At 51.6% G+C, this 25,578-nt stretch overlaps 1 protein-coding gene across 1 annotated transcript in view; it reads left to right on the forward strand.

Annotated features, from left to right (window-relative positions):
- Positions 1–25,578, forward strand: part of LOC134571073 (cytospin-A-like) — a 46,564-nt gene that overhangs the window by 11,451 nt on the left and 9,535 nt on the right. Inside the window, exons 5-11 of the mRNA XM_063429121.1 lie at positions 27–88; positions 4,204–4,337; positions 4,416–4,512; positions 17,645–17,711; positions 18,373–18,436; positions 23,471–23,573; positions 24,357–24,473. Of these exons, the coding sequence (XP_063285191.1) occupies positions 27–88; positions 4,204–4,337; positions 4,416–4,512; positions 17,645–17,711; positions 18,373–18,436; positions 23,471–23,573; positions 24,357–24,473 (644 nt within the window). The remainder of the gene's footprint in view (positions 1–26; positions 89–4,203; positions 4,338–4,415; positions 4,513–17,644; positions 17,712–18,372; positions 18,437–23,470; positions 23,574–24,356; positions 24,474–25,578) is intronic.

Consider the following 25,578-nt stretch of genomic DNA (forward strand, 5'->3'; position numbering starts at 1 on the left):
CAGAGAATTCTTCTTTTGTCCCTCAGGTCGGATTCATCAGTTGGAAAAAGAAAAGAGAACTTTAACAGAAAAAGTCACAGAGTTAAAGGTGACAGATACCCCAAATGACCCAACTTCTCCAATATCCTTCTCTTTACCCTCATCCGAAATCCTATGCTCTGCTTCACTCCCAATAAACCAGTTCCTTTCACTCTTCCTTCTCGCTACTGTCCCCCAACATTACATCTGCACCCCAACCTTACACAGTCTCTCTCATACAGCCTGCACCCCAACCTTACACACAGTCTCTCTCATACAGCCTGCACCCCAACCTTACACACAGTCTCTCTCATACAGCCTGCACCCCAACCTTACACACAGTCTCTCTCATACAGCCTGCACCCCAACCTTACACACAGTCTCTCTCATACAGCCTGCACCCCAACCTTACACACAGTCTCTCTCATACAGCCTGCACCCCAACCTTACACACAGTCTCTCTCATACAGCCTGCACCCCAACCTTACACACAGTCTCTCTCATACAGCCTGCACCCCAACCTTACACACAGTCTCTCTCATACAGCCTGCACCCCAACCTTACACACAGTCTCTCTCATACAGCCTGCACCCCAACCTTACACACAGTCTCTCTCATACAGCCTGCACCCCAACCTTACACAGTCTCTCTCATACAGCCTGCACCCCAACCTTACACAGTCTCTCTCATACAGCCTGCACCCCAACCTCACACAGTCTCTCTCATACAGCCTGCACCCCAACCTTACACAGTCTCTCTCATACAGCCTGCACCCCAACCTTACACAGTCTCTCTCATACAGCCTGCACCCCAACCTTACACAGTCTCTCTCATACAGCCTGCACTCCAACCTTACACAGTCTCTCTCATACAGCCTGCATCCCAACCTTACACAGTCTCTCTTATACAGCCTGCACCCCAACCTTACACACAGTCTCTCTCATACAGCCTGCACCCCAACCTTACACAGTCTCTCTCATACAGCCTGCACCCCAACCTTACACAGTCTCTCTCATACAGCCTGCACCCCAACCTTACACAGTCTCTCTCATACAGCCTGCACCCCAACCTTACACAGTCTCTCTCATACAGCCTGCACCCCAACCTTACACACAGTCTCTCTCATACAGCCTGCACCCCAACCTTACACACAGTCTCTCTCATACAGCCTGCACCCCAACCTTACACAGTCTCTCTCTCATACAGCCTGCACCCCAACCTTACACACAGTCTCTCTCATACAGCCTGCACCCCAACCTTACACAGTCTCTCTCATACAGCCTGCACCCCAACCTTACACACAGTCTCTCTCATACAGCCTGCACCCCAACCTTACACACAGTCTCTCTCATACAGCCTGCACCCCAACCTTACACAGTCTCTCTCATACAGCCTGCACCCCAACCTTACACAGTCTCTCTCATACAGCCTGCACCCCAACCTTACACAGTCTCTCTCATACAGCCTGCACCCCAACCTTACACAGTCTCTCTCATACAGCCTGCACCCCAACCTTACACAGTCTCTCTCATACAGCCTGCACCCCAACCTTACACAGTCTCTCTCATACAGCCTGCACCCCAACCTTACACACAGTCTCTCTCATACAGCCTGCACCCCAACCTTACACACAGTCTCTCTCATACAGCCTGCACCCCAACCTTACACAGTCTCTCTCTCATACAGCCTGCACCCCAACCTTACACAGTTTCTGTCATACAGCCTGCACCCCAACCTTACACAGTCTCTCTCTCATACAGCCTGCACCCCAACCTTACACACAGTCTCTCTCATACAGCCTGCACCCCAACCTTACACAGTCTCTCTCATACAGCCTGCACCCCAACCTTACACAGTCTCTCTCATACAGCCTGCACCCCAACCTTACACACAGTCTCTCTCATACAGCCTGCACCCCAACCTTACACACAGTCTCTCTCATACAGCCTGCACCCCAACCTTACACACAGTCTCTCTCATACAGCCTGCACCCCAACCTTACACAGTCTCTCTCATACAGCCTGCATCCCAACCTTACACACAGTCTCTCTCATACAGCCTGCACCCCAACCTTACACACAGTCTCTCTCATACAGCCTGCACCCCAACCTTACACAGTCTCTCTCATACAGCCTGCACCCCAACCTTACACAGTCTCTCTCTCATACAGCCTGCACCCCAACCTTACACAGTCTCTCTCATACAGCCTGCACCCCAACCTTACACAGTCTCTCTCATACAGCCTGCACCCCAACCTTACACAGTCTCTCTCATACAGCCTGCACCCCAACCTTACACACAGTCTCTCTCATACAGCCTGCACCCCAACCTTACACAGTCTCTCTCATACAGCCTGCACCCCAACCTTACACAGTCTCTCTCATACAGCCTGCACCCCAACCTTACACAGTCTCTCTCATACAGCCTGCACCCCAACCTTACACAGTCTCTCTCATACAGCCTGCACCCCAACCTTACACACAGTCTCTCTCATACAGCCTGCACCCCAACCTTACACACAGTCTCTCTCATACAGCCTGCACCCCAACCTTACACAGTCTCTCTCTCATACAGCCTGCACCCCAACCTTACACAGTTTCTGTCATACAGCCTGCACCCCAACCTTACACAGTCTCTCTCTCATACAGCCTGCACCCCAACCTTACACAGTCTCTCTCTCATACAGCCTGCACCCCAACCTTACACAGTCTCTCTCATACAGCCTGCACCCCAACCTTACACAGTCTCTCTCATACAGCCTGCACCCCAACCTTACACACAGTCTCTCTCATACAGCCTGCACCCCAACCTTACACACAGTCTCTCTCATACAGCCTGCACCCCAACCTTACACACAGTCTCTCTCATACAGCCTGCACCCCAACCTTACACAGTCTCTCTCATACAGCCTGCATCCCAACCTTACACACAGTCTCTCTCATACAGCCTGCACCCCAACCTTACACACAGTCTCTCTCATACAGCCTGCACCCCAACCTTACACAGTCTCTCTCATACAGCCTGCACCCCAACCTTACACAGTCTCTCTCTCATACAGCCTGCACCCCAACCTTACACAGTCTCTCTCATACAGCCTGCACCCCAACCTTACACAGTCTCTCTCTCATACAGCCTGCACCCCAACCTTACACACAGTCTCTCTCATACAGCCTGCACCCCAACCTTACACAGTCTCTCTCATACAGCCTGCACCCCAACCTTACACACAGTCTCTCTCATACAGCCTGCACCCCAACCTTACACACAGTCTCTCTCATACAGCCTGCACCCCAACCTTACACAGTCTCTCTCTCATACAGCCTGCACCCCAACCTTACACAGTTTCTGTCATACAGCCTGCACCCCAACCTTACACAGTCTCTCTCTCATACAGCCTGCACCCCAACCTTACACACAGTCTCTCTCATACAGCCTGCACCCCAACCTTACACAGTCTCTCTCATACAGCCTGCACCCCAACCTTACACAGTCTCTCTCATACAGCCTGCACCCCAACCTTACACACAGTCTCTCTCATACAGCCTGCACCCCAACCTTACACACAGTCTCTCTCATACAGCCTGCACCCCAACCTTACACACAGTCTCTCTCATACAGCCTGCACCCCAACCTTACACAGTCTCTCTCATACAGCCTGCATCCCAACCTTACACACAGTCTCTCTCATACAGCCTGCACCCCAACCTTACACACAGTCTCTCTCATACAGCCTGCACCCCAACCTTACACAGTCTCTCTCATACAGCCTGCACCCCAACCTTACACAGTCTCTCTCTCATACAGCCTGCACCCCAACCTTACACAGTCTCTCTCATACAGCCTGCACCCCAACCTTACACAGTCTCTCTCTCATACAGCCTGCACCCCAACCTTACACACAGTCTCTCTCATACAGCCTGCACCCCAACCTTACACAGTCTCTCTCATACAGCCTGCACCCCAACCTTACACAGTCTCTCTCATACAGCCTGCACCCCAACCTTACACACAGTATCTCTCATACAGCCTGCACCCCAACCTTACACACAGTCTCTCTCATACAGCCTGCACCCCAACCTTACACACAGTTTCTGTCATACAGCCTGCACCCCAACCTTACACAGTTTCTGTCATACAGCCTGCACCCCGCATTAACTGTTATATGAATTGCCTATTTTCCTCCAGGGGGAAGTACGAGATCTGAACCTCTTGCAGTGCGATCTGCATACAGCAGTGTTGGTAGCTGAGCGATTTCGAGAGGAAGCACAGGAAAAACTTGAGAAAGCCGAGAGAGAGAACCGAAGGCTCCGGGGCAAAGGGTAATTTTTGGGGTGCATGTATGTGGGTATTGGAAGCAGATCGAGGGAAATAAAGCTGTGGATGTTCTCCACCTACAGATATGACACTGTGGATTGGACAGACTCCTCTCCTGTGAATGGCACCCTTCCCGGATATCACAGCCTCCCCCGTGGTGTCATCTTGTCCTCCATGAGGGTGAGCACTCCATCCATCAACCCGCTAACTTAACATGACATACAAAAGCATTGTAGATAGTGCGCTGCAGAATAGGGCTATAGCGTAAGATATTACAGAGACGGCCAGCGGGTTACAGTGAGCAGCCGCAGGGACGGACTAAGCACATGGACCGAGGGCCCAAGGCAGTCAGGGGCCCGGCAACCTGCGGGGAGATCCCATCAGAGATCTCCCCGGCCAGAAAGCCATAATTCCACATGGCAGCGAACCTATCACACTCTAAATACCCCCCTCCTTCTCAGAGAAACCTGGCTGGCAGTGATGTTACTCTTCCTACCATGGCTCTGCGGAGTGAGAAGTGAGAGGGGGGTCAAGAAGTTACATCCCTTCCTGCCCCCTCCTCGCCTGCAGAGTCTGCTGAAATTCAGGAATGGTAGAAGCAAAAGGTATGTAAAGATTTTCTTTAGCCCCTTTACCCATCTAGCCCCACATGCCCCTTTACCCATCTAGCCCCACATGCCCTCTTTACCCATCTAGCCCCCCCATGCCCCTTTACCCATCTAGCCCCCCCATGCCCCTTTACCCATCTAGCCCCACATGCCCTCTTTACCCATCTAGCCCCCCATGCCCCCTTTCCCATCTAGCCCCCCATGCCCCTTTACCCATCTAGCCCCACATGCCCCCTTTCCCATCTAGCCCCACATGCCCCCTTTACCCATCTAGCCCCACATGCCCCCTTTCCCATCTAGCCCCACATGCCCCCTTTCCCATCTAGCCCCACATGCCCCCTTTCCCATCTAGCCCCACATGCCCCCTTTCCCATCTAGCCCCCACATGCCCCCTTACCCATCTAGCCCCACATGCCCCCTTTCCCATCTAGCCCCCACATGCCCCCTTTCCCATCTAGCCCCACATGCCCCCTTTCCCATCTAGCCCCACATGCCCCCTTTCCCATCTAGCCCCCACATGCCCCCTTTCCCATCTAGCCCCACATGCCCCCTTTCCCATCTAGCCCCACATGCCCCCTTTCCCATCTAGCCCCACATGCCCCCTTTCCCATCTAGCCCCACATGCCCCCTTTCCCATCTAGCCCCCACATGCCCCCTTACCCATCTAGCCCCACATGCCCCCTTTCCCATCTAGCCCCACATGCCCCCTTTCCCATCTAGCCCCCACATGCCCCCTTACCCATCTAGCCCCACATGCCCCCTTTCCCATCTAGCCCCCACATGCCCCCTTTCCCATCTAGCCCCACATGCCCCCTTTCCCATCTAGCCCCCCCATGCCCCTTTACCCATCTAGTCCCACATGCCCCCTTTACCCATCTAGCCCCACATGCCCCCTTTACCCATCTAGCCCCACATGCCCCCTTTCCCATCTAGCCCCACATGCCCCTTTACCCATCTAGCCCCCCCATACCCCTTTACCCATCTAGCCCCCCCATGCCCCTTTACCCATCTAGCCCCCCCATGCCCCTTTACCCATCTAGCCCCACATGCCCTCTTTACCCATCTAGCCCCCCATGCCCCCTTTCCCATCTAGCCCCCCATGCCCCTTTACCCATCTAGCCCCACATGCCCCTTTACCCATCTAGCCCCCCCATGCCCCTTTACCCATCTAGCCCCCCCATGCCCCTTTACCCATCTAGCCCCCCCATGCCCCTTTACCCATCTAGCCCCCCATGCCCCTTTACCCATCTAGCCCCCCATGCCCCTTTACCCATCTAGCCCCCCATGCCCCTTTACCCATCTAGCCCCCCATGCCCCTTTACCCATCTAGCCCCCCATGCCCCTTTACCCATCTAGCCCCCCCATGCCCCTTTACCCATCTAGCCCCCCATGCCCCTTTACCCATCTAGCCCCCCCATGCCCCTTTACCCATCTAGCCCCCACGCCCCCTTTACCCATCAAGCCCCACGCCCCCTTTACCCATCTAGCCCCACATGCCCCCTTTACCCATCTAGCCCCACATGCCCCCTTTACCCATCTAGCCCCACATGCCCCCTTTACCCATCTAGCCCCACATGCCCCCTTTACCCATCTAGCCCCACATGCCCTCTTTACCCATCTAGCCCCACATGCCCCCTTTACCCATCTAGCTCCACATGCCCTCTTTACCCATCTAGCCCCACATGCCCTCTTTACCCATCTAGCCCCACATGCCCTCTTTACCCATCTAGCCCCACATGCCCTCTTTACCCATCTAGCCCCACATGCCCCCCTGCACACATCCCATCCCCTATTCATTCCTTTACCAATCCAGCCATTATCCTACCCATCCCAGCCCTTATGTCCTCTTCACCCATCCCAGCCCCTAACCCACCTCACCCACTACAGCCCCTATCCCTCACTGGACTCACCACAGCACCTAATACTGCTCCTATGACTCCTGCACCCACTGTAGCCACTATCCCCCCATGCTCCAACTACAGTTCCTATGCCCCCGCCCCCTGCACTTTCTACAGGCCAAATCCCCTTGCACACACACTGCAGTCACTATCCACACATACATACTGCAGCCTCTATAGTCACACACAGTAGAGCCTCTAGTATCCACACACACACACAATGCAACACAAGACAAATGATTAATTCTAACTCCACTCACATACCACACTGCAAACAGTCCCATACACACACACACGCAAACCCACAAGGAGCCTGACTGTATGCACACAGTCCCACAAGCAGTATCCCCACGCATGTTATACCACATGCAGCCTCCCTGACACACATCACAAGCTGCATCCCCACCATTACAATACCGTATACAGCCTCCCTACACACACACACACACACATCACAAGCTGCATCCCCACCATTACAATACTGCATACAGCCCCCCTACACACACACACACACACACATCACAAGCTGCATCCCCACCATTACAATACCGCATACAGCCCCCCTACACACACACACACACATCACAAGCTGCATCCCCACCATTACAATACTGCATACAACCTCCACACACACACACATCACAAGCTGCATCCCCACCATTACAATACCGCTGTCACGGTAATATACCCCAACACGCAGGAATAGTACAGATAGTCAGGAGACAAGAAACCAGGGTTCGTCTTACCGGACCTTAGAATGGCCGGACTTGACGAGAAAAAGCAAGACAGAGTCTAGAACAAGCCGAGGTCAAGGGAACAGAGAGACAGCGTAACGTAGAACAAGCCGAGGACTGGTACACAGAGGACAAAATAGCGGATAAGCAAGCAAGGATAAAGAGAGAGCGGAGTCAGGAACAAAGCCAAGGTCAAGCACCAAAAAAACCAACTGAACGATACAAGCACTAAAGGGAAACTGGACAGAAACCACGATAGGGCAAGGAGCAAGGGAAACAGGTGAGTATAAATACCCTAAGGTTCACTTTGATTGGCCCCTGTCATATCCACGCCCCCAAAATGTGAGAGTATGGGGAATGTGGCCTGACAGGGGCCAATGGGAGACTGATTCTAATTTAGTCTCCCACTGTCCCTTTAAGAGCGCGCCCGAGGCGCGCGGCGCGCACTTAGTGTCGGGCGGGACACGTGACCGCTTCTCGCGGTCACTGCCCGCCTGACTGATCATCTCGTTGGCTGAGCCGCGCGCGGCTCGTGCAGGAGCAGGACCGCGCGCGGCGAGAAGAGAGGACCCCGGCCGGCCCCTGGAGAGGGTAAGTACCGCTACAGTACCCCCCCCTGAAGACACGCCCACCGGGCGGGGAGGAGCAGGCCTGGCAGGAAAACGAGCGTGGAAAGAACGCACAAGGCGAGGAGCGTGAACAGCGTCGGCGGAAATCCAACTGCGTTCCTCAGGCCCATAGCCCTTCCAATGTACCAGATATTGGAGGCGACCCCGAAGCAAACAAGAGTCAATTACAGCCGCCACTTCAAACTCCTCATGGCCCTCCACAGAAACCGGAGGAGGAGGAGGGACATGCCGAGTATAACGGTTGCACAGGAGGGGTTTTAACAAGGAGGTATGAAACACGTTAGGAATGCGTACATTTTTTGGAAGATCCAATGCATACGAGACAGGATTAACCACATGCAAGATACGAAAAGGACCAATAAAACGAGGGGCCAACTTCATAGAAGGCACACGAAGACGAATATTGCGAGTAGAAAGCCAAACCCGGTCTCCCACAGCATAGGATGGAGCCGCCCTGCGATGCTTGTCTGCCTGAACCTTCTGACGAGCAGCTGAGGCAACCAAAGAACACTGAACCTGCTCCCAAGTATTACGTAGACTAGCCAAATGTTCGTCCAGAGCTGGCATGCCCTGTAAGGAGAATGCAGCTGGAAGAACCACGGGATGCCGGCCATAAACAACGTAAAAAGGGCTGTTAGCGGAGGATTCATGAGCAGCATTATTACGAGCAAACTCAGCCCAAGGAAGAAGGTCAGCCCAATTGTTCTGATGGTGGGACACGAAACAACGAAGATACTGCTCTAGAGATTGGTTGGCACGTTCAGCAGCTCCATTAGACTGGGGGTGGTAGGCTGAGGAAAACGAGAGGGAGATACCCATCTCTGTACAAAACGTTCTCCAGAATCTGGAGATAAACTGGCTACCCCTATCGGACACGATCGAAGTGGGAATACCATGCAACCGAAACACCTCCCTGGCAAAGATAGAGGCAAGTTCCCTGGATGATGGTAATTTGACAAGAGACACAAAATGAGCCATCTTAGAAAAACGATCCACAATCATTAGGATGACAGTTTTACCATTAGAGGGAGGTAATTCAACAATGAAATCCATGGATATATTGGACCACGGTCTCTCGGGTATGGGCAACGGATGTAACAACCCACAAGGAACTCTGTGGGAGGACTTCATACTGGCACAAGTGCTACAGGCATTAACGTAATCGGTGACGTCCTTGCGCAAGGAAGCCCACCAGAAATATCTAGAAACTGCTGAGAATGTCTTAGAAATACCAGGGTGTCCAGCAGTTCTAGTGTCATGATATAATGACAAGATGTCTCGTCTCTCCGGTATATCAACGAATAGCTTATCAGCAGGCCTCTCCCCAGGAGCCAAGTGTTGTTTAGCCTGAATAGCTTGTAAGAGAGAAGACGAAATGGAAAGAACAGTAGTCGCTATTATTCTGTCAGGCGGAATGACAGGGGTAACATCGACCTCGAGTTTGTCAGTAGTCTCGAATTGTCTGGACAGAGCGTCAGCTTTAGTATTACGGTCACCCGGTCTGTAAGTGATTATGTAATTAAAACGAGACAAAAACAGAGACCACCTGGCCTGCCTGGAAGACAATCTTTTTGCTTCACTAAGGTAAGAGAGGTTTTTGTGATCCGTTAAAATGAGGATGGGATCCCTAGTACCCTCTAGCAGATGTCTCCATTCCTTGAGCGCCAAAATGATAGCAAGGAGTTCACGATTGCCTACATCATAATTCCTCTCTGCTTTGGACATCTGTCTGGAAAAGAAGCCACAAGGGTGTAACGGCTTTTCAGGTGAATCTCTTTGAGACAAGATAGCACCTACCCCTATCTCAGAAGCATCAACTTCAAGAATAAAGGGTAGTGAAGGGACAGGATGCTGTAAAACAGGAGCAGAGGCAAATGTAGCCTTCAAGAATTCAAAGGCCTCGAGTGCTTCTGGTTTCCAGACATGAGTATTACCATCTTTCTTGGTCATTCTGGTTATAGGCGCAACAATGGCAGAAAACCCTTTAATAAAACGCCTATAATAATTAGAGAACCCCAGAAAACGCTGAATGGCTTTCAACCCCTGGGGTAGAGGCCATTCCATAATGGCAGACAGTTTCTTGGGATCCATACGAAAACCCTTGGCCGAGATTATATAACCCAAGAATTGGACTTCAGATTGATCAAATGAACATTTTTCGAGTTTGCAATAGAGACCGTTAACCAGAAGAGTTCTCAACACTAATTTAACATGCATGTGATGAGTCTGTAAATCAGTAGAATAAATCAATATGTCGTCCAAGTATACTATAACGAATGTATGTATAAATTGACGTAGGACATCATTAATAAATTCCTGAAAAACTGCTGGGGCGTTACAAAGACCAAAGGGCATCACAGTGTACTCGTAGTGGCCACTCCTGGTATTGAAAGCGGTCTTCCACTCGTGATCCTTTTTGATACGTATGAGATTGTAAGCACCCCTAAGGTCCAATTTAGTAAAAACTGTGGCCTGTTTAAGCCTATCAAATAGTTCTGTGATCAAAGGTATGGGGTACGCATTTTTGACGGTGATTTTATTTAGGCCCCTATAGTCAATACAAGGCCTTAATTCGCCATCTTTCTTAGATACAAAGAAGAAACCCGCCCCTGCCGGGGAAGAGGATCTTCTTATAAATCCCTTCTCTAGAGATTCCTTAATATATTCCTCCATAACCAGATTCTCCTGAGGAGATAAAGGATATATTCTCCCTTTGGGAGGCATAGTACCAGGTAATAAATTAATTGCACAATCGTAAGGCCTGTGAGGTGGCAATCTTTCAGCCTCCCTTTTATCAAAAACAGATTTAAGAGACAGGTACTGAGAGGGTATGACCGTAGGCACAGGAGGAATATTAGTAGAATTCACAGGGGTGACTTTAACAATACAAGACTCTTGGCAAGAATCACTCCAAGAAACTATTTGTCCTGACTCCCAATCAATGGTGGGATTATGAGTACGTAACCAAGGATACCCTAACACGAGGTGAGAGGAAGGAGAAGTAATGATCTGAAACCGAATGGTCTCAGAGTGTAACACCCCTGTAGACATATGTAGAGGAACAGTTTCATGTGTGATAACTGGAGAGCATAATGGTCTACCATTATGGAAGAAGTAGTTTATTAAGGAAGAAGTAGTTTATTAAGAGGCAAATGTGAGGACTGTGATGTCACACCCAAGGCCAGTCCTCTATACGGTCTTAGGTGCGATAGTTTCCCGGACGCACGGGACAGTCTTGTCTCATATGACCCCTCCTACCACAATAAAGACAAAGTCCCTCCTTTCTCCTATAAAGCTTTTCAGCGTCAGTAAGTTTGGCAACCCCTAACTGCATAGGTTCCTCCTCAGAACCCTTAGATCCCTCGGGAGTCTCAGCTCTAGGGGAGTTAAAGGGAACAAAATGTCTATTTCTGGACCTGGTATATAACCTGTCACGGATCCTGTTATCTATATCGATAAGATAGTCAATCAGGTCCTCCAGGGGTACAGGGAGGTCCTTAGCTGCTACCTCATCCAACATAGTATCAGACAGACCTTCCATAAACGCGGTAGTAAGCCCATTATTAGTCCAATCTACCTGTGAGGCAAGGGTACGGAACTGAATAGCATAATCGGCTACAGATTTAGATCCTTGCTTTATTCTCATTAATGCCCTGGCGGCATTTTTTGACCTTTTAGTCGTGTCAAATGTTCTACGGAACGCTGTGAGGAAGCTATTGAAGTCGTGTACCATAGGCCCATTAGCCTCCCAAATAGGATTTGCCCATTCTAGTGCCTTATCCGTAAGCTGGTGCATAAGAAAACCCACCTTAGATCTATCAGTGGGAAATGAACGTGGGTACATTTCAAAGTGGAATTCCACTTGATTAAGGAATCCCCTACATGTCTTAGCGTCCCCTCCATACCTAGGTGGCGGGGTTAGATGTGCAGAAGCATTAGGCATATTAGCTGTGTCCGGTATAGGGTTTACAGGAGGCGTAGGTACAGGTACCGGAGCTGATCTGGATAACAGTGTCTGGATGGCTTGAGCCATTTGATCCATACGGTGATCCTGTTCTGCGAATCTAGCCTCATGAGTGGCCATCTGTTGACCTAAACCTGCGGGGTCCATGGCCCTATCGTAATGTCACGGTAATATACCCCAACACGCAGGAATAGTACAGATAGTCAGGAGACAAGAAACCAGGGTTCGTCTTACCGGACCTTAGAATGGCCGGACTTGACGAGAAAAAGCAAGACAGAGTCTAGAACAAGCCGAGGTCAAGGGAACAGAGAGACAGCGTAACGTAGAACAAGCCGAGGACTGGTACACAGAGGACAAAATAGCGGATAAGCAAGCAAGGATAAAGAGAGAGCGGAGTCAGGAACAAAGCCAAGGTCAAGCACCAAAAAACCAACTGAACGATACAAGCACTAAAGGGAAACTGGACAGAAACCACGATAGGGCAAGGAGCAAGGGAAACAGGTGAGTATAAATACCCTAAGGTTCACTTTGATTGGCCCCTGTCATATCCACGCCCCCAAAATGTGAGTATGGGGAATGTGGCCTGACAGGGGCCAATGGGAGACTGATTCTAATTTAGTCTCCCACTGTCCCTTTAAGAGCGCGCCCGAGGCGCGCGGCGCGCTCTTAGTGTCGGGCGGGACACGTGACCGCTTCTCGCGGTCACTGCCCGCCTGACCATCTCGTTGGCTGAGCCGCGCGCGGCTCGTGCAGAAGCAGGACCGCGCGCGGCGAGAAGAGAGGACCCCGGCCGGCCCCTGGAGAGGGTAAGTACCGCTACAACCGCATACAACCTCCATACACACACATCACAAGCTGCATCCCCACCATTACAATACCGCATACAACCTCCACACACACACACACATCACAAGCTGCATCCCCACCATTACAATACCGCATACAACCTCCATACACACACACACACACACATCACAAGCTGCATCCCCACCATTACAATACCGCATACAGCCCCCCTACACACACACACACACATCACAAGCTGCATCCCCACCATTACAATACCGCATACAGCCCCCCTACACACACACACACACACACACACACACACACACCACAAGCTGCATCCCCACCATTACAATACCGCATACAGCCCCTCTACACACATCACAAACTGCATCCCCACCATTACAATACCGCATACAGCCCCCCTACACACGCACACACACATCACAAGCTGCATCCCCACCATTACAATACTGCATACAGCCTCCCTACACACACACACACACACCACAAGCTGTATCCCCACCATTACAATACCGCATACAGCCTCCCTACACACACACACACACACATCACAAGCTGCATCCCCACCATTACAATACCGCATACAGCCTCCATACACACACCACAAGATGCATCCCCACCATTACAATACTGCATACAGCCTCCCTACACACACACACCACATCACAAGATGCATCCCCACCATTACAATACTGCATACAGCCCCCCTACACACACACACCACATCACAAGCTGCATCCCCACCATTACAATACCGCATACAGCCTCCCTACACACACCACAAGCTGCATCCCCACAATTACAATGCTGCATACAGCCTCCCTACACACACACACACACACACACATCACAAGCTGCATCCCCACCATTACAATACCGCATACAGCCTCCCTACACACACACACACACATCACAAGCTGCATCCCCACCATTACAATACCGCATACAGCCTCCCTACACACACACACACACACACACCACAAGCTGCATCCCCACCATTACAATACCGCATACAGCCTCCCTACACACACACCACAAGCTGCATCCCCACCATTACAATACGGCATACAGCCTCCATACACACACACACCACAAGCTGCATCCCCACCATTACAATACAGCATACAGCCTCCATACACACACACCACATCACAAGATGCATCCCCACCATTACAATACTGCATACAGCCTCCATACACACACACACACACACACCACAAGCTGCATCCCCTCCATTACAATACTGCATACAGCCTCCCTACACACACACACACACACACCAGAAGCTGCATCCCCACCATTACAATACCGCCTCCCCACACACACACCACAAGCTGCATCCCCTCCATTACAATACTGCATACAGCCTCCCTACACACACACACACACACCACAAGCTACATCCCCACCATTACAATACCGCCTCCCTACACACACATCACAAGCTGCATCCCCACCATTACAATACTGCATACAGCCTCCCTACACACACACACACATCACAAGCTGCATCCCCACCATTACAATACCGCATACAGCCTCCCTACACACACACACACACGCACACACACACACCACAAGCTGCATCCCCACCATTACAATACCGCATACAGCCTCCCTACACACACACACACGCACACACACACCACAAGCTGCATCCCCACCATTACAATACCGCATACAGCCTCCCTACACACACACACACACACACACACATCACAAGCTGCATCCCCACCATTACAATACCGCATACAGCCTCCCTACACACACACACACACATCACAAGCTGCATCCCCACCATTACAATACCGCATACAGCCTCCCTACACACACACACACGCACACACACCACAAGCTGCATCCCCACCATTACAATACCGCATACAGCCTCCCTACACACACACACACACACACACACACACACACCACAAGCTGCATCCCCACCATTACAATACGGCATACAGCCTCCCTACACACACACACACACACACACCACAAGCTGCATCCCCACCATTACAATACAGCATACAGCCTCCCTACACACACACACACACACACACCACAAGCTGCATCCCCACCATTACAATACTGCATACAGCCTCCTTACACACACACACACACACACACACAATCCTAATTATTACAATAACTTATATAGCACCAACATATTCTGCAACCCAGTACAATAGGTAAAACACGACAGATTAATTCTAACTCAGCACATTGACATACAGGAACACATAATCACAAACCGCATCCCTCAACCCCGCAAGTAGTCTACAAACACGTGTTAGAGGCTACTTGTATGGACTAGTATGGTTGCACATGTGGGGGACGCTACTTGTGATGTCACAAACAAACACAGAGCAATCGTAAAATTTAATTTGCTTTATTTCTTTATTTTAATGACAGTAAGGGTTACTTCATTCAAAAACAATGTTTTAATAAAACACTGTTTTTGGTTGGATTGACCCCTTAATTTTAAGTCTGGCCTTGTTCAGAGGCCCTCTCACACAACCATTATGCGTGCTGGGCAGTGTGCACATAGTATCTGTGTGAGAGCGCACAAATAGGGGGCCCCTTGATCCTCTATTGCCCGAGGGTCCTGTGAGTTGTCAGTCCGGCCCTGCGAGCAGGTTATAGAGATAGCGAGCAGGTAATAGTAAGCAGGTTATAGCGAGCGTGTAATGGCGAACAGGTTATAGAGATTGTGAGCGGGTTATAGAAATAGCAATCAGCTTATAGCGAGCGGGTAATAGCAAGCAGGTTATAGAAAGCAAGTTATAGCGAGCAGGTTATAGAGATAGCTAGCAGGTTAAAGTGAGCGGGTCATAGCAAGCAGGTTATAGTGATAGCAAGCAGGTTATAGTGAGCAGGTTATAGAGCTAGCGAGCAGGTTACAGCGAGCGGGTTATAGTGAACAGTTAATAGTGAGCAGGTTATAGCAACCAAGTTATAGCGAGCAGGTAAAAGCGAGCAAGTTATAGCGATAGCAAGCGGGTAATAGCAAGCAGGTTATAGCGAACGGGTAATAGCGAGCAGGTTATAGAGCTAGCGAGCAGGTTACAGCAAGCTGGTAATAGTGAGCAGGTTATAAAGATGTAAGTGGGTAATAGTGAGCAGGTAATAGCAAGCAGGTTATAGAGATAGCGAGCGGGTTATAGAGATAGCAATTAGGTTATAGCGAGCAGATTATAGAGATAGCAAGCAGGTTAAAGCGAGCGGGTAATAGCGAGCGGGTTATAGAGATTGCAATTAGGTTATAGCGAGCAGGTTATAGAAATAGCGGGCAGGTTATAGCAAGCAAGCTATAGCGAGTGGCTAATAGCAAGCAGGTTATATAGATAGAAAGCAGGTAATAGCGAGCAGGTTATAGAGATAGCTAGCAGGTTAAAGTGAGCGGGTCATAGCAAGCAGGTTATAGTGATAGCAAGCAGGTTATAGTGAGCAGGTTATAGAGCTAGCGAGCAGGTTACAGCGAGCGGGTTATAGTGAACAGTTAATAGTGAGCAGGTTATAGCAACCAAGTTATAGCGAGCAGGTAAAAGCGAGCAAGTTATAGCGATAGCAAGCGGGTAATAGCAAGCAGGTTATAGCGAACGGGTAATAGAGCTAGCGAGCAGGTTACAGCAAGCTGGTAATAGCGAGCAGGTTATAAAGATGTAAGTGGGTAATAGTGAGCAGGTAATAGCAAGCAGGTTATAGAGATAGCGAGGGGTTATAGAGATAGCAATTGGGTTATAGCGAGCAGATTATAGAGATAGCAAGCAGGTTAAAGCGAGCGGGTTATAGAGATTGCAATTAGGTTATAGCGAGCAGGTTATAGAAATAGCGGGCAGGTTATAGCAAGCAAGCAAGCTATAGCGAGTGGCTAATAGCAAGCAGGTTATATAGATAGAAAGCAGGTAATAGCGAGCAGGTTATAGAGATAGCAAGCAGGTTAAAGCGAGCGGGTAATAGCGAGCAGGTTATAGAGATTGCAAGCAGGTTAAAGCGCGCGGGTAATAGCGAGCAGGTTATAGAGATTGCAAGCAGGTTAAAGCGCGCGGGTAATAGCGAGCAGGTTATAGAGATTGCAAGCAGGTTAAAGCGCGCGGGTAATAGCGAGCAGGTTATAGAGATTGCAAGCAGGTTAAAGCGCGCGGGTAATAGCGAGCAGGTTATAGAGATTGCAAGCAGGTTAAAGCAAGCGGGTCATCGCGAGCGGGTTATAGCGAGCGGGCAGGTTATAGAGATTGCTATCTCTATAACTTGCTTGCTAATAGGTTAGAGCGAGCGGGTAGTAGCGAGCAAGTTATAGCTAGCAGGTTATAGTGAGTGGCTAATAGTGAGCAGGTTATAGCGATTGGCTAATAGCGAGCAGGTTATAGCGATTGGCTAATAGCGAGCAGGTTATAGCGAGTGGCTAATAGCGAGCAGGTTATAGCGAGTGGCTAATAGCGAGCAGGTTATAGAGATATCAAGCAGGTTCAAGCGAGCGGGTTATAGAGATAGCGAGCAGGTTAAAGCAAGCAGGTCATAGCGAGCAAGTTATAGAGATAGTGTGCAGGTTATAGTGAGCGGGTTATAAAGAGAGCGAGCGGGTTATAGAGACAGCAAGTAGGTTTTACAGATACCCTGAAGGTTATATAGATGTCACTACCCCCCTCTATTCAATCTCTCATTTCAGGATCCTGTTATCAAGTCCAGCAGCCTGATGAGTGTCCCTCCATCACAGGCGCCCCAGCATGACACAGGTATGATACTGCGTCACAATGAAAACAACAACATGTGCATGTAGACAGGCGAAGCGACAGAGCGGGTAATTGACAGACATACAAGATGATGGGCAGAGAGATGAGCAGACAGGGAGGTGGGCAGACACAGAGACAGGGAGATGGGCAGACACAGAGACAGGGAGATGGACAGGCACAGAGACACGGAGATGGACAGGCACAGAGACACGGAGATGGACAGGCACAGAGACACGGAGATGGACAGGCACAGAGACACGGAGATGGACAGGCACAGAGACACGGAGATGGACAGGCACAGAGACACGGAGATGGACAGGCACAGAGACACGGAGATGGACAGGCACAGAGACACAGAGATGGACAGGCACAGAGACACAGAGATGGACAGGCACAGAGACACAGAGATGGACAGGCACAGAGACACAGAGATGGACAGGCACAGAGACACAGAGATGGACAGGCACAGAGACGGACAGGCACAGAGACACAGAGATGGACAGGCACAGAGACACAGAGATGGACAGGCACAGAGACACGGAGATGGACAGGGATATTGACTGATATAGAGATGGACTGACACACAGACAGGGAGATGGACAAACACAAGGACAGGTGGAACCCTAAGCCATAAAAGCTAATTAATGATGTTTGTATAATGCAGGTTCTGGGTCTCGCAAAGAGAGAAGAGGGAGCCTTGAGACATTGTTGAATGAATCGAAGGCTACGTGAGTACCTAAAATACACCATCAGGGTTATTCGGTAAAGTAAGAATTCGGACTGCAAAAAAATAAAACTATCAGCAACACTAGTGGCCTGCAGGCAAATAATTATAAACCCTCTACAGTGTGAGCAATAATTAGCTGCCAAAAATCCTATGGGGGTCAATAAGGTCCTAATATTTATCGTCCCCTCCCCGCCCTTTATACATGCTCCAATATTTGTGGTCCAATATTAATATAATAATAGAGGGGGGCCATTGTTCCCTGTCCTGGCCCCCATGCATGCCAGTGTGTGGGGGCCCTAATTAATTATAAAATGTGGGGAGGTTAGACGTGCCATTATCTACCCTCCAATTAATAGTATCCCCCCTCCCTCCCCTTGTGGCTAGGGGGCTCCAATCCCATAGAAATCCCTCATGACTCTAAACTAAAGTTCCTATTTTGCCCCGCTCATCCTAGGTCAGGGATCTTACCTGGAGTGGGAGTCCGGCACACAGAGTTGAGGCACCCTTTGCAATTCGACACAGGCCGAGGGGACTCAAGACAGAAATCCCCAAGGCTGTGACACAGTGCACTGGGGCTGATAATAGCCAGTGCTTCCTGGAACGCAGTACAGACAAGGGATATCCAGAAGAGTAGTCAGTAACAGAATCAGAAGTCAGGACAGGCGGCAATCAGGTGAAAACGTAGACGAGCAGAGGATCAAAACCAGGAGTCAGATGAATAGCAGTGAAACCAAACAGGAAACACGATCTGACAACGAGAACCAGCCTTGCGGGGTTTAAATAGGGAGTCTCAGCCAATCATCAGGGAACCAGGAACAGGTGTGCAAATGTCCAGAACTAGAGATTCAGACAGCATGAACCCAGGAACCACCCAAAAGGAACTAGAGATGCATGGAGTCTAGGACAAGGTGCCTGACTGGATGCAGGAGACCCAGGTTCAGACCCAGCCAGACCCAAATATCCATAATTAGCACATAGCACGCTGGTGACCCTGACATCCTAATATTGAGGTCATTAGGTCGCCCAACTTAAAATTTAAAGTAGGTGCCACAGCCCTGTGATGGTGGCTGGCGAGTTTTTAATATTTAGCAGATATTCCCCCACCTCTGTTTTAGTAACATGTGGGCAAATAGGTCTTTAAATGATCAATTTACTTCCAAAAAGCAGGGAATGATCATTTGTGAACATGTATCCTTCCAGATGCTTTCTTTATTCCTGGTGACCATAAAGTTGTTGATAAATCTCTAATTCTGTTGCCCTGCATGTCATGAAACACTGTGACATTTCTTACTAAAACGTGTCAAACCGTAACACCATTACCTTCCAATCCTTCATACCCAGGGGAGGCAGACTATAGGGAGACGGGACAGGGGGAGGCAGACCATAGGGAGACCGGACAGGGGGAGGCAGACCATAGGGAGACAGGACAGGGGGAGGCAGACCATAGGGAGACAGGACAGGGGAGGCAGACCATAGGGAGACAGGACAGGGGGAGGCAGACCATAGGGAGACGGGACAGGGGGAGGCAGACCATAGGGAGACAGGACAGGGGGAGGCAGACCATAGGGAGACGGGACAGGGGAGGCAGACCATAGGGAGACGGGACAGGGGGAGGCAGACCATAGGGAGACAGGACAGGGGGAGGCAGACCATAGGGAGACGGGACAGGGGAGGCAGACCATAGGGAGACAGGACAGGGGGAGGCAGACCATAGGGAGACGGGACAGGGGGAGGCAGACCATAGGGAGACGGAACAGGGGGAGGCAGACCATAGGGAGACGGGACAGGGGAGGCAGACCATAGGGAGACAGGACAGGGAGAGGCAGACCATAGGGAGACGGGACAGGGGGAGGCAGACCATAGGGAGACAGGACAGGGGGAGGCAGACCATAGGGAGACAGGACAGGGGAGGCAGACCATAGGGAGACAGGACAGGGGGAGGCAGACCATAGGGAGACGGGACAGGGGGAGGCAGACCATAGGGAGACAGGACAGGGGGAGGCAGACCATAGGGAGACGGGACAGGGGAGGCAGACCATAGGGAGACGGGACAGGGGGAGGCAGACCATAGGGAGACAGGACAGGGGGAGGCAGACCATAGGGAGACGGGACAGGGGAGGCAGACCATAGGGAGACAGGACAGGGGGAGGCAGACCATAGGGAGACGGGACAGGGGGAGGCAGACCATAGGGAGACGGAACAGGGGGAGGCAGACCATAGGGAGACGGGACAGGGGAGGCAGACCATAGGGAGACGGGACAGGGGAGGCAGACCATAGGGAGACAGGACAGGGGGAGGCAGACCATAGGGAGACGGGACAGGGGGAGGCAGACCATAGGGAGACGGAACAGGGGGAGGCAGACCATAGGGAGACGGGACAGGGGGAGGCAGACCATAGGGAGACGGGACAGGGGAGGCAGACCATAGGGAGACGGGACAGGGGAGGCAGACCATAGGGAGACGGGACAGGGGGAGGCAGACCATAGGGAGACGGGACAGGGGGAGGCAGACCATAGGGAGACGGAACAGGGGGAGGCAGACCATAGGGAGACGGGACAGGGGGAGGCAGACCATAGGGAGACGGAACAGGGGGAGGCAGACCATAGGGAGACGGGACAGGGGGAGGCAGACCATAGGGAGACGGGACAGGGGGAGGCAGACCATAGGGAGACGGGACAGGGAGAGGCAGACCATAGGGAGACGGGACAGGGGGAGGCAGACCATAGGGAGACGGGACAGGGGGAGGCAGACCATAGGGAGACAGGACAGGCAGACCATAGGGAAACGGGACAGGGGTAGATGGGACAGGGGGAGGCAGACCATAGGGAGACAGGACAGGGGAGGCAGACTATGCGGAAACGGGACAGGGAGAGTGAGATCATAGGGAGACGGGACAGGGGGAGGCAGACCATAGGGAGACGGGACAGGGGGAGGCAGACCATAGGGAGTCGGGACAGGGGGAGGCAGACCATAGGGAGACGGGACAGGGGGAGGCAGACCATAGGGAGACGGGACAGGGAGAGGCAGACCATAGGGAGACGGGACAGGGGGAGGCAGACCATAGGGAGACGGGACAGGGGGAGGCAGACCATAGGGAGACAGGACAGGCAGACCATAGGGAAACGGGACAGGGGTAGATGGGACAGGGGGAGGCAGACCATAGGGAGACAGGACAGGGGAGGCAGACTATGCGGAAACGGGACAGGGAGAGTGAGATCATAGGGAGACGGGACAGGGGGAGGCAGACCATAGGGAGACGGGACAGGGGGAGGCAGACCATAGGGAGACAGGACAGGGGAAGGCAGACCATAGGGAGACGGGACAGGGGGAGGCAGACCATAGGGAGACAGGACAGGCAGACCATAGGGAAACGGGACAGGGGTAGATGGGACAGGGGGAGGCAGACCATAGGGAGACAGGACAGGGGAGGCAGACTATGCGGAAACGGGACAGGGAGAGTGAGATCATAGGGAGACGGGACAGGGGGAGGCAGACCATAGGGAGACGGGACAGGGGGAGGCAGACCATAGGGAGTCGGGACAGGGGGAGGCAGACCATAGGGAGACGGGACAGGGGGAGGCAGACCATAGGGAGACGGGACAGGGGAAGGCAGACTATGCGGAAACGGGACAGGGGGAGGTAGACCATGGGAAGACGGGACAGGGGGAGGCAGACTATGCAGAAACGGGACAGGGGGAGGCAGACCATAGGGAGACGGGACAGGGGGAGGCAGACTATGCAGAAACGGGACAGGGGGAGACAGACCATGGAGAGATGGGACAGGGGTAGACAGGACAGGGGAGGCAGACTATAGGGAGACGGGACAGGGGGAGGCAGACCATAGGGAGACGGGACAGGGGGAGGCAGACTATGCAGAAACGGGACAGGGGGAGACAGACCATGGAGAGATGGGACAGGGGTAGACAGGACAGGGGAGGCAGACTATAGGGAGACGGGACAGGGGGAGGCAGACCATAGGGAGACAGGACAGGGGAGGCAGACTATGCGGAAACGGGACAGGGAGAGTGAGATCATAGGGAGACGGGACAGGGGGAGGCAGACCATAGGGAGACGGGACAGGGGGAGGCAGACCATAGGGAGTCGGGACAGGGGGAGGCAGACCATAGGGAGACGGGACAGGGGGAGGCAGACCATAGGGAGACGGGACAGGGGAAGGCAGACTATGCGGAAACGGGACAGGGGGAGGTAGACCATGGGAAGACGGGACAGGGGGAGGCAGACTATGCAGAAACGGGACAGGGGGAGGCAGACCATAGGGAGACGGGACAGGGGGAGGCAGACTATGCAGAAACGGGACAGGGGGAGACAGACCATGGAGAGATGGGACAGGGGTAGACAGGACAGGGGAGGCAGACTATAGGGAGACGGGACAGGGGGAGGCAGACCATAGGGAGACGGGACAGGGGGAGGCAGACTATGCAGAAACGGGACAGGGGGAGACAGACCATGGAGAGATGGGACAGGGGTAGACAGGACAGGGGAGGCAGACTATAGGGAGACGGGACAGGGGGAGGCAGACCATAGGGAGACAGGACAGGGGAGGCAGACTATGCGGAAACGGGACAGGGAGAGTGAGATCATAGGGAGACGGGACAGGGGGAGGCAGACCATAGGGAGACGGGACAGGGGGAGGCAGACCATAGGGAGTCGGGACAGGGGGAGGCAGACCATAGGGAGACGGGACAGGGGGAGGCAGACCATAGGGAGACGGGACAGGGGAAGGCAGACTATGCGGAAACGGGACAGGGGGAGGTAGACCATGGGAAGACGGGACAGGGGGAGGCAGACTATGCAGAAACGGGACAGGGGGAGGCAGACCATAGGGAGACGGGACAGGGGGAGGCAGACTATGCAGAAACGGGACAGGGGGAGACAGACCATGGAGAGATGGGACAGGGGTAGACAGGACAGGGGAGGCAGACTATAGGGAGACGGGACAGGTGGAGGCAGACCGAAGTTATAGGTAAACTGACTCTTTTAGAATCCCCCATTGCTCTTTGTTTTTTATGTCCAGTGAGAATCTGATAGAGGATTCGGGCTCATTCTTTCGGCGCTATGGAGGCTCAAAAAGAGGAGTGTTTCTACGCTGGGCCCAGGACCGTACGTGTGGATACAAGGTGAGGGAGAGGAGGGCAGGAGGCTCTGCACTATGTACTATCCTCCTCACAATGCATGAGGCTCTGCAGCATATGAGTGGTTCTGTAGCATGTAAGAGACTCTGAGTTATCTGAGAAGCTCTGCAGTGTGTGAGATCTGAGAAGCTCTGCAGCGTGTGAGAATTTTTGCTGTGCATGAGATCTGAGAAGCTCTGCAGTTTTAGAGAAGCTCTCCAGTGTGTGAGATGCTCTGCTGTGTATGAGATATGAGAAGCTCTGCAGTGTGTGAGAAGCTCTGCTGTGTATGAGATCTGAGAAGCTCTGCTGCTGTGTGTGAGATCTGAGAAGCTCTGCAGTTTGTGAGAAGCTCTGCAGTTTATGAAAAGCTCTGCAGTGTGTGAGAAGCTCCACAGTGCCTGAGATCTGAGAAGCTCTGCTGTGTGAGATCTAAGAAGCTCTGCTGCTGTGTGTGAGATCTGAGAAGCCCTGTAGTGGGTGAGATCTGAGAAGCTCTGCTTCAGTGCGTGAGGTCTGAGAAGCTCTGCAGTGTGTGAGATCTGAGAAGCTCTGCTGCAGTGCGTGAGATCTGAGAAGCTCTGTGCGTGAGGTCTGAGAAGCTCTGTGCGTGAGATCTGAGAGGCTCTGCTGCAGTGCGTGAGATCTGAGAAGCTCTGTGCGTGAGATCTGAGAAGCTCTGCAATGCGTGAGATCTGAGAAGCTCTGTGCGTGAGATCTGAGAAGCTCTGTGCGTGAGATCTGAGAAGCTCTGTGTGTAATAAATAATTGTCATTTTTCTTTTTGCAGCACGTGGTAATTACAAATTTCAGTAGCTCCTGGGCGGACGGCATGGCTCTCTGCGCCCTCTTACACTCGTACCTTCCCCAGAGCATCCCATATGCACAGCTTCGTCCCCTAGAGAAGGTAATGGCCCTCGATGTTCTGCCCAGTCACTGCACAGAACCCACACCTAGGGGCAGATTCTCAGAGTGAATAAGCAGATTCTTTTCAAATGTTTTTATTAATTAATTTTCAATAATAACACAATAATAAAAAAAAATTATTACTAATCACAATAATTACAGGGGAATAATTGCAACTAACATCATTCGTTGCTATAAAATACATGTGACGAAGTGCCCTTCGCCACTTTGTCCTGGAGAGGCCTGCTTGCCTGCCTCCTCCCCTGCGACTATGGCCGAAGTAGTCGAAGTGGCCGCCATTCGACAAACGAACACGTGGCGGTGGCCATGTTTGTTCATTCGAACGAGGTCAGCGGTATGTGTAGCCAAATCCATGGAACTAAAATCGGCTACACATTTCCGCGAACACCGCTGACCCTTACCTTCTCCTACACTCCGTTTTCAGCTGCAGAGACTAAGTCCCGTTCGGCAGTTTGAACTCACTGCTATACTAAGCTAAATGCACGAACAGCCCCGTTCGTGCATTCGAATGGGACTTAGTCATTTTTCTGTGTAAAATAGACCAACCGCACAGCCCAAATCTATGGAACTGTTTTGGGCAGGAAAATGTGTCGGTCATAAAGGACTCCCAGCTAACTTTTTATCTACTGGATGGATTTGTCTGATTTTTGAGAGTGTTTATGTTTAAAGTGTGCTGATTCTGAATATGTAATTTATGAAGATTGGATGTATGGTTTTAAAGTTACAGTGTATGTATAAAAACTGTATTTTTCCTGCTTGTGATAATTATGTTAACCCATTGTGTACCATAATTATATCACAGGCAGAGGGGAGGATTTTGTGTATAATTGCTGGGAGTGTTTTCTGTAATGTACGTGTGTGATTGGTTGTTCTGTAAAACCCTGTGGGTGGTCCTATGTAGGGAAAACCTGCATAAAAGAAGGCCCTTTGGTGCCAAGTAAAAGAGATCCTGTTTGACCCTCAATACGTAGCCTTGTCTGCTATAATCACACTGGGGATTGCTATGCTCTGCATACTCCCCTGAGCTTTAATCACTTAGCTCTTTTAAGAGCTTGTTCCTGATACGCTCTCCAGGAGGAGAGGTC

Source organism: Pelobates fuscus, chromosome 8 (genome assembly GCF_036172605.1).
Source record: "Pelobates fuscus isolate aPelFus1 chromosome 8, aPelFus1.pri, whole genome shotgun sequence".
NCBI lineage: Eukaryota > Metazoa > Chordata > Amphibia > Anura > Pelobatidae > Pelobates > Pelobates fuscus.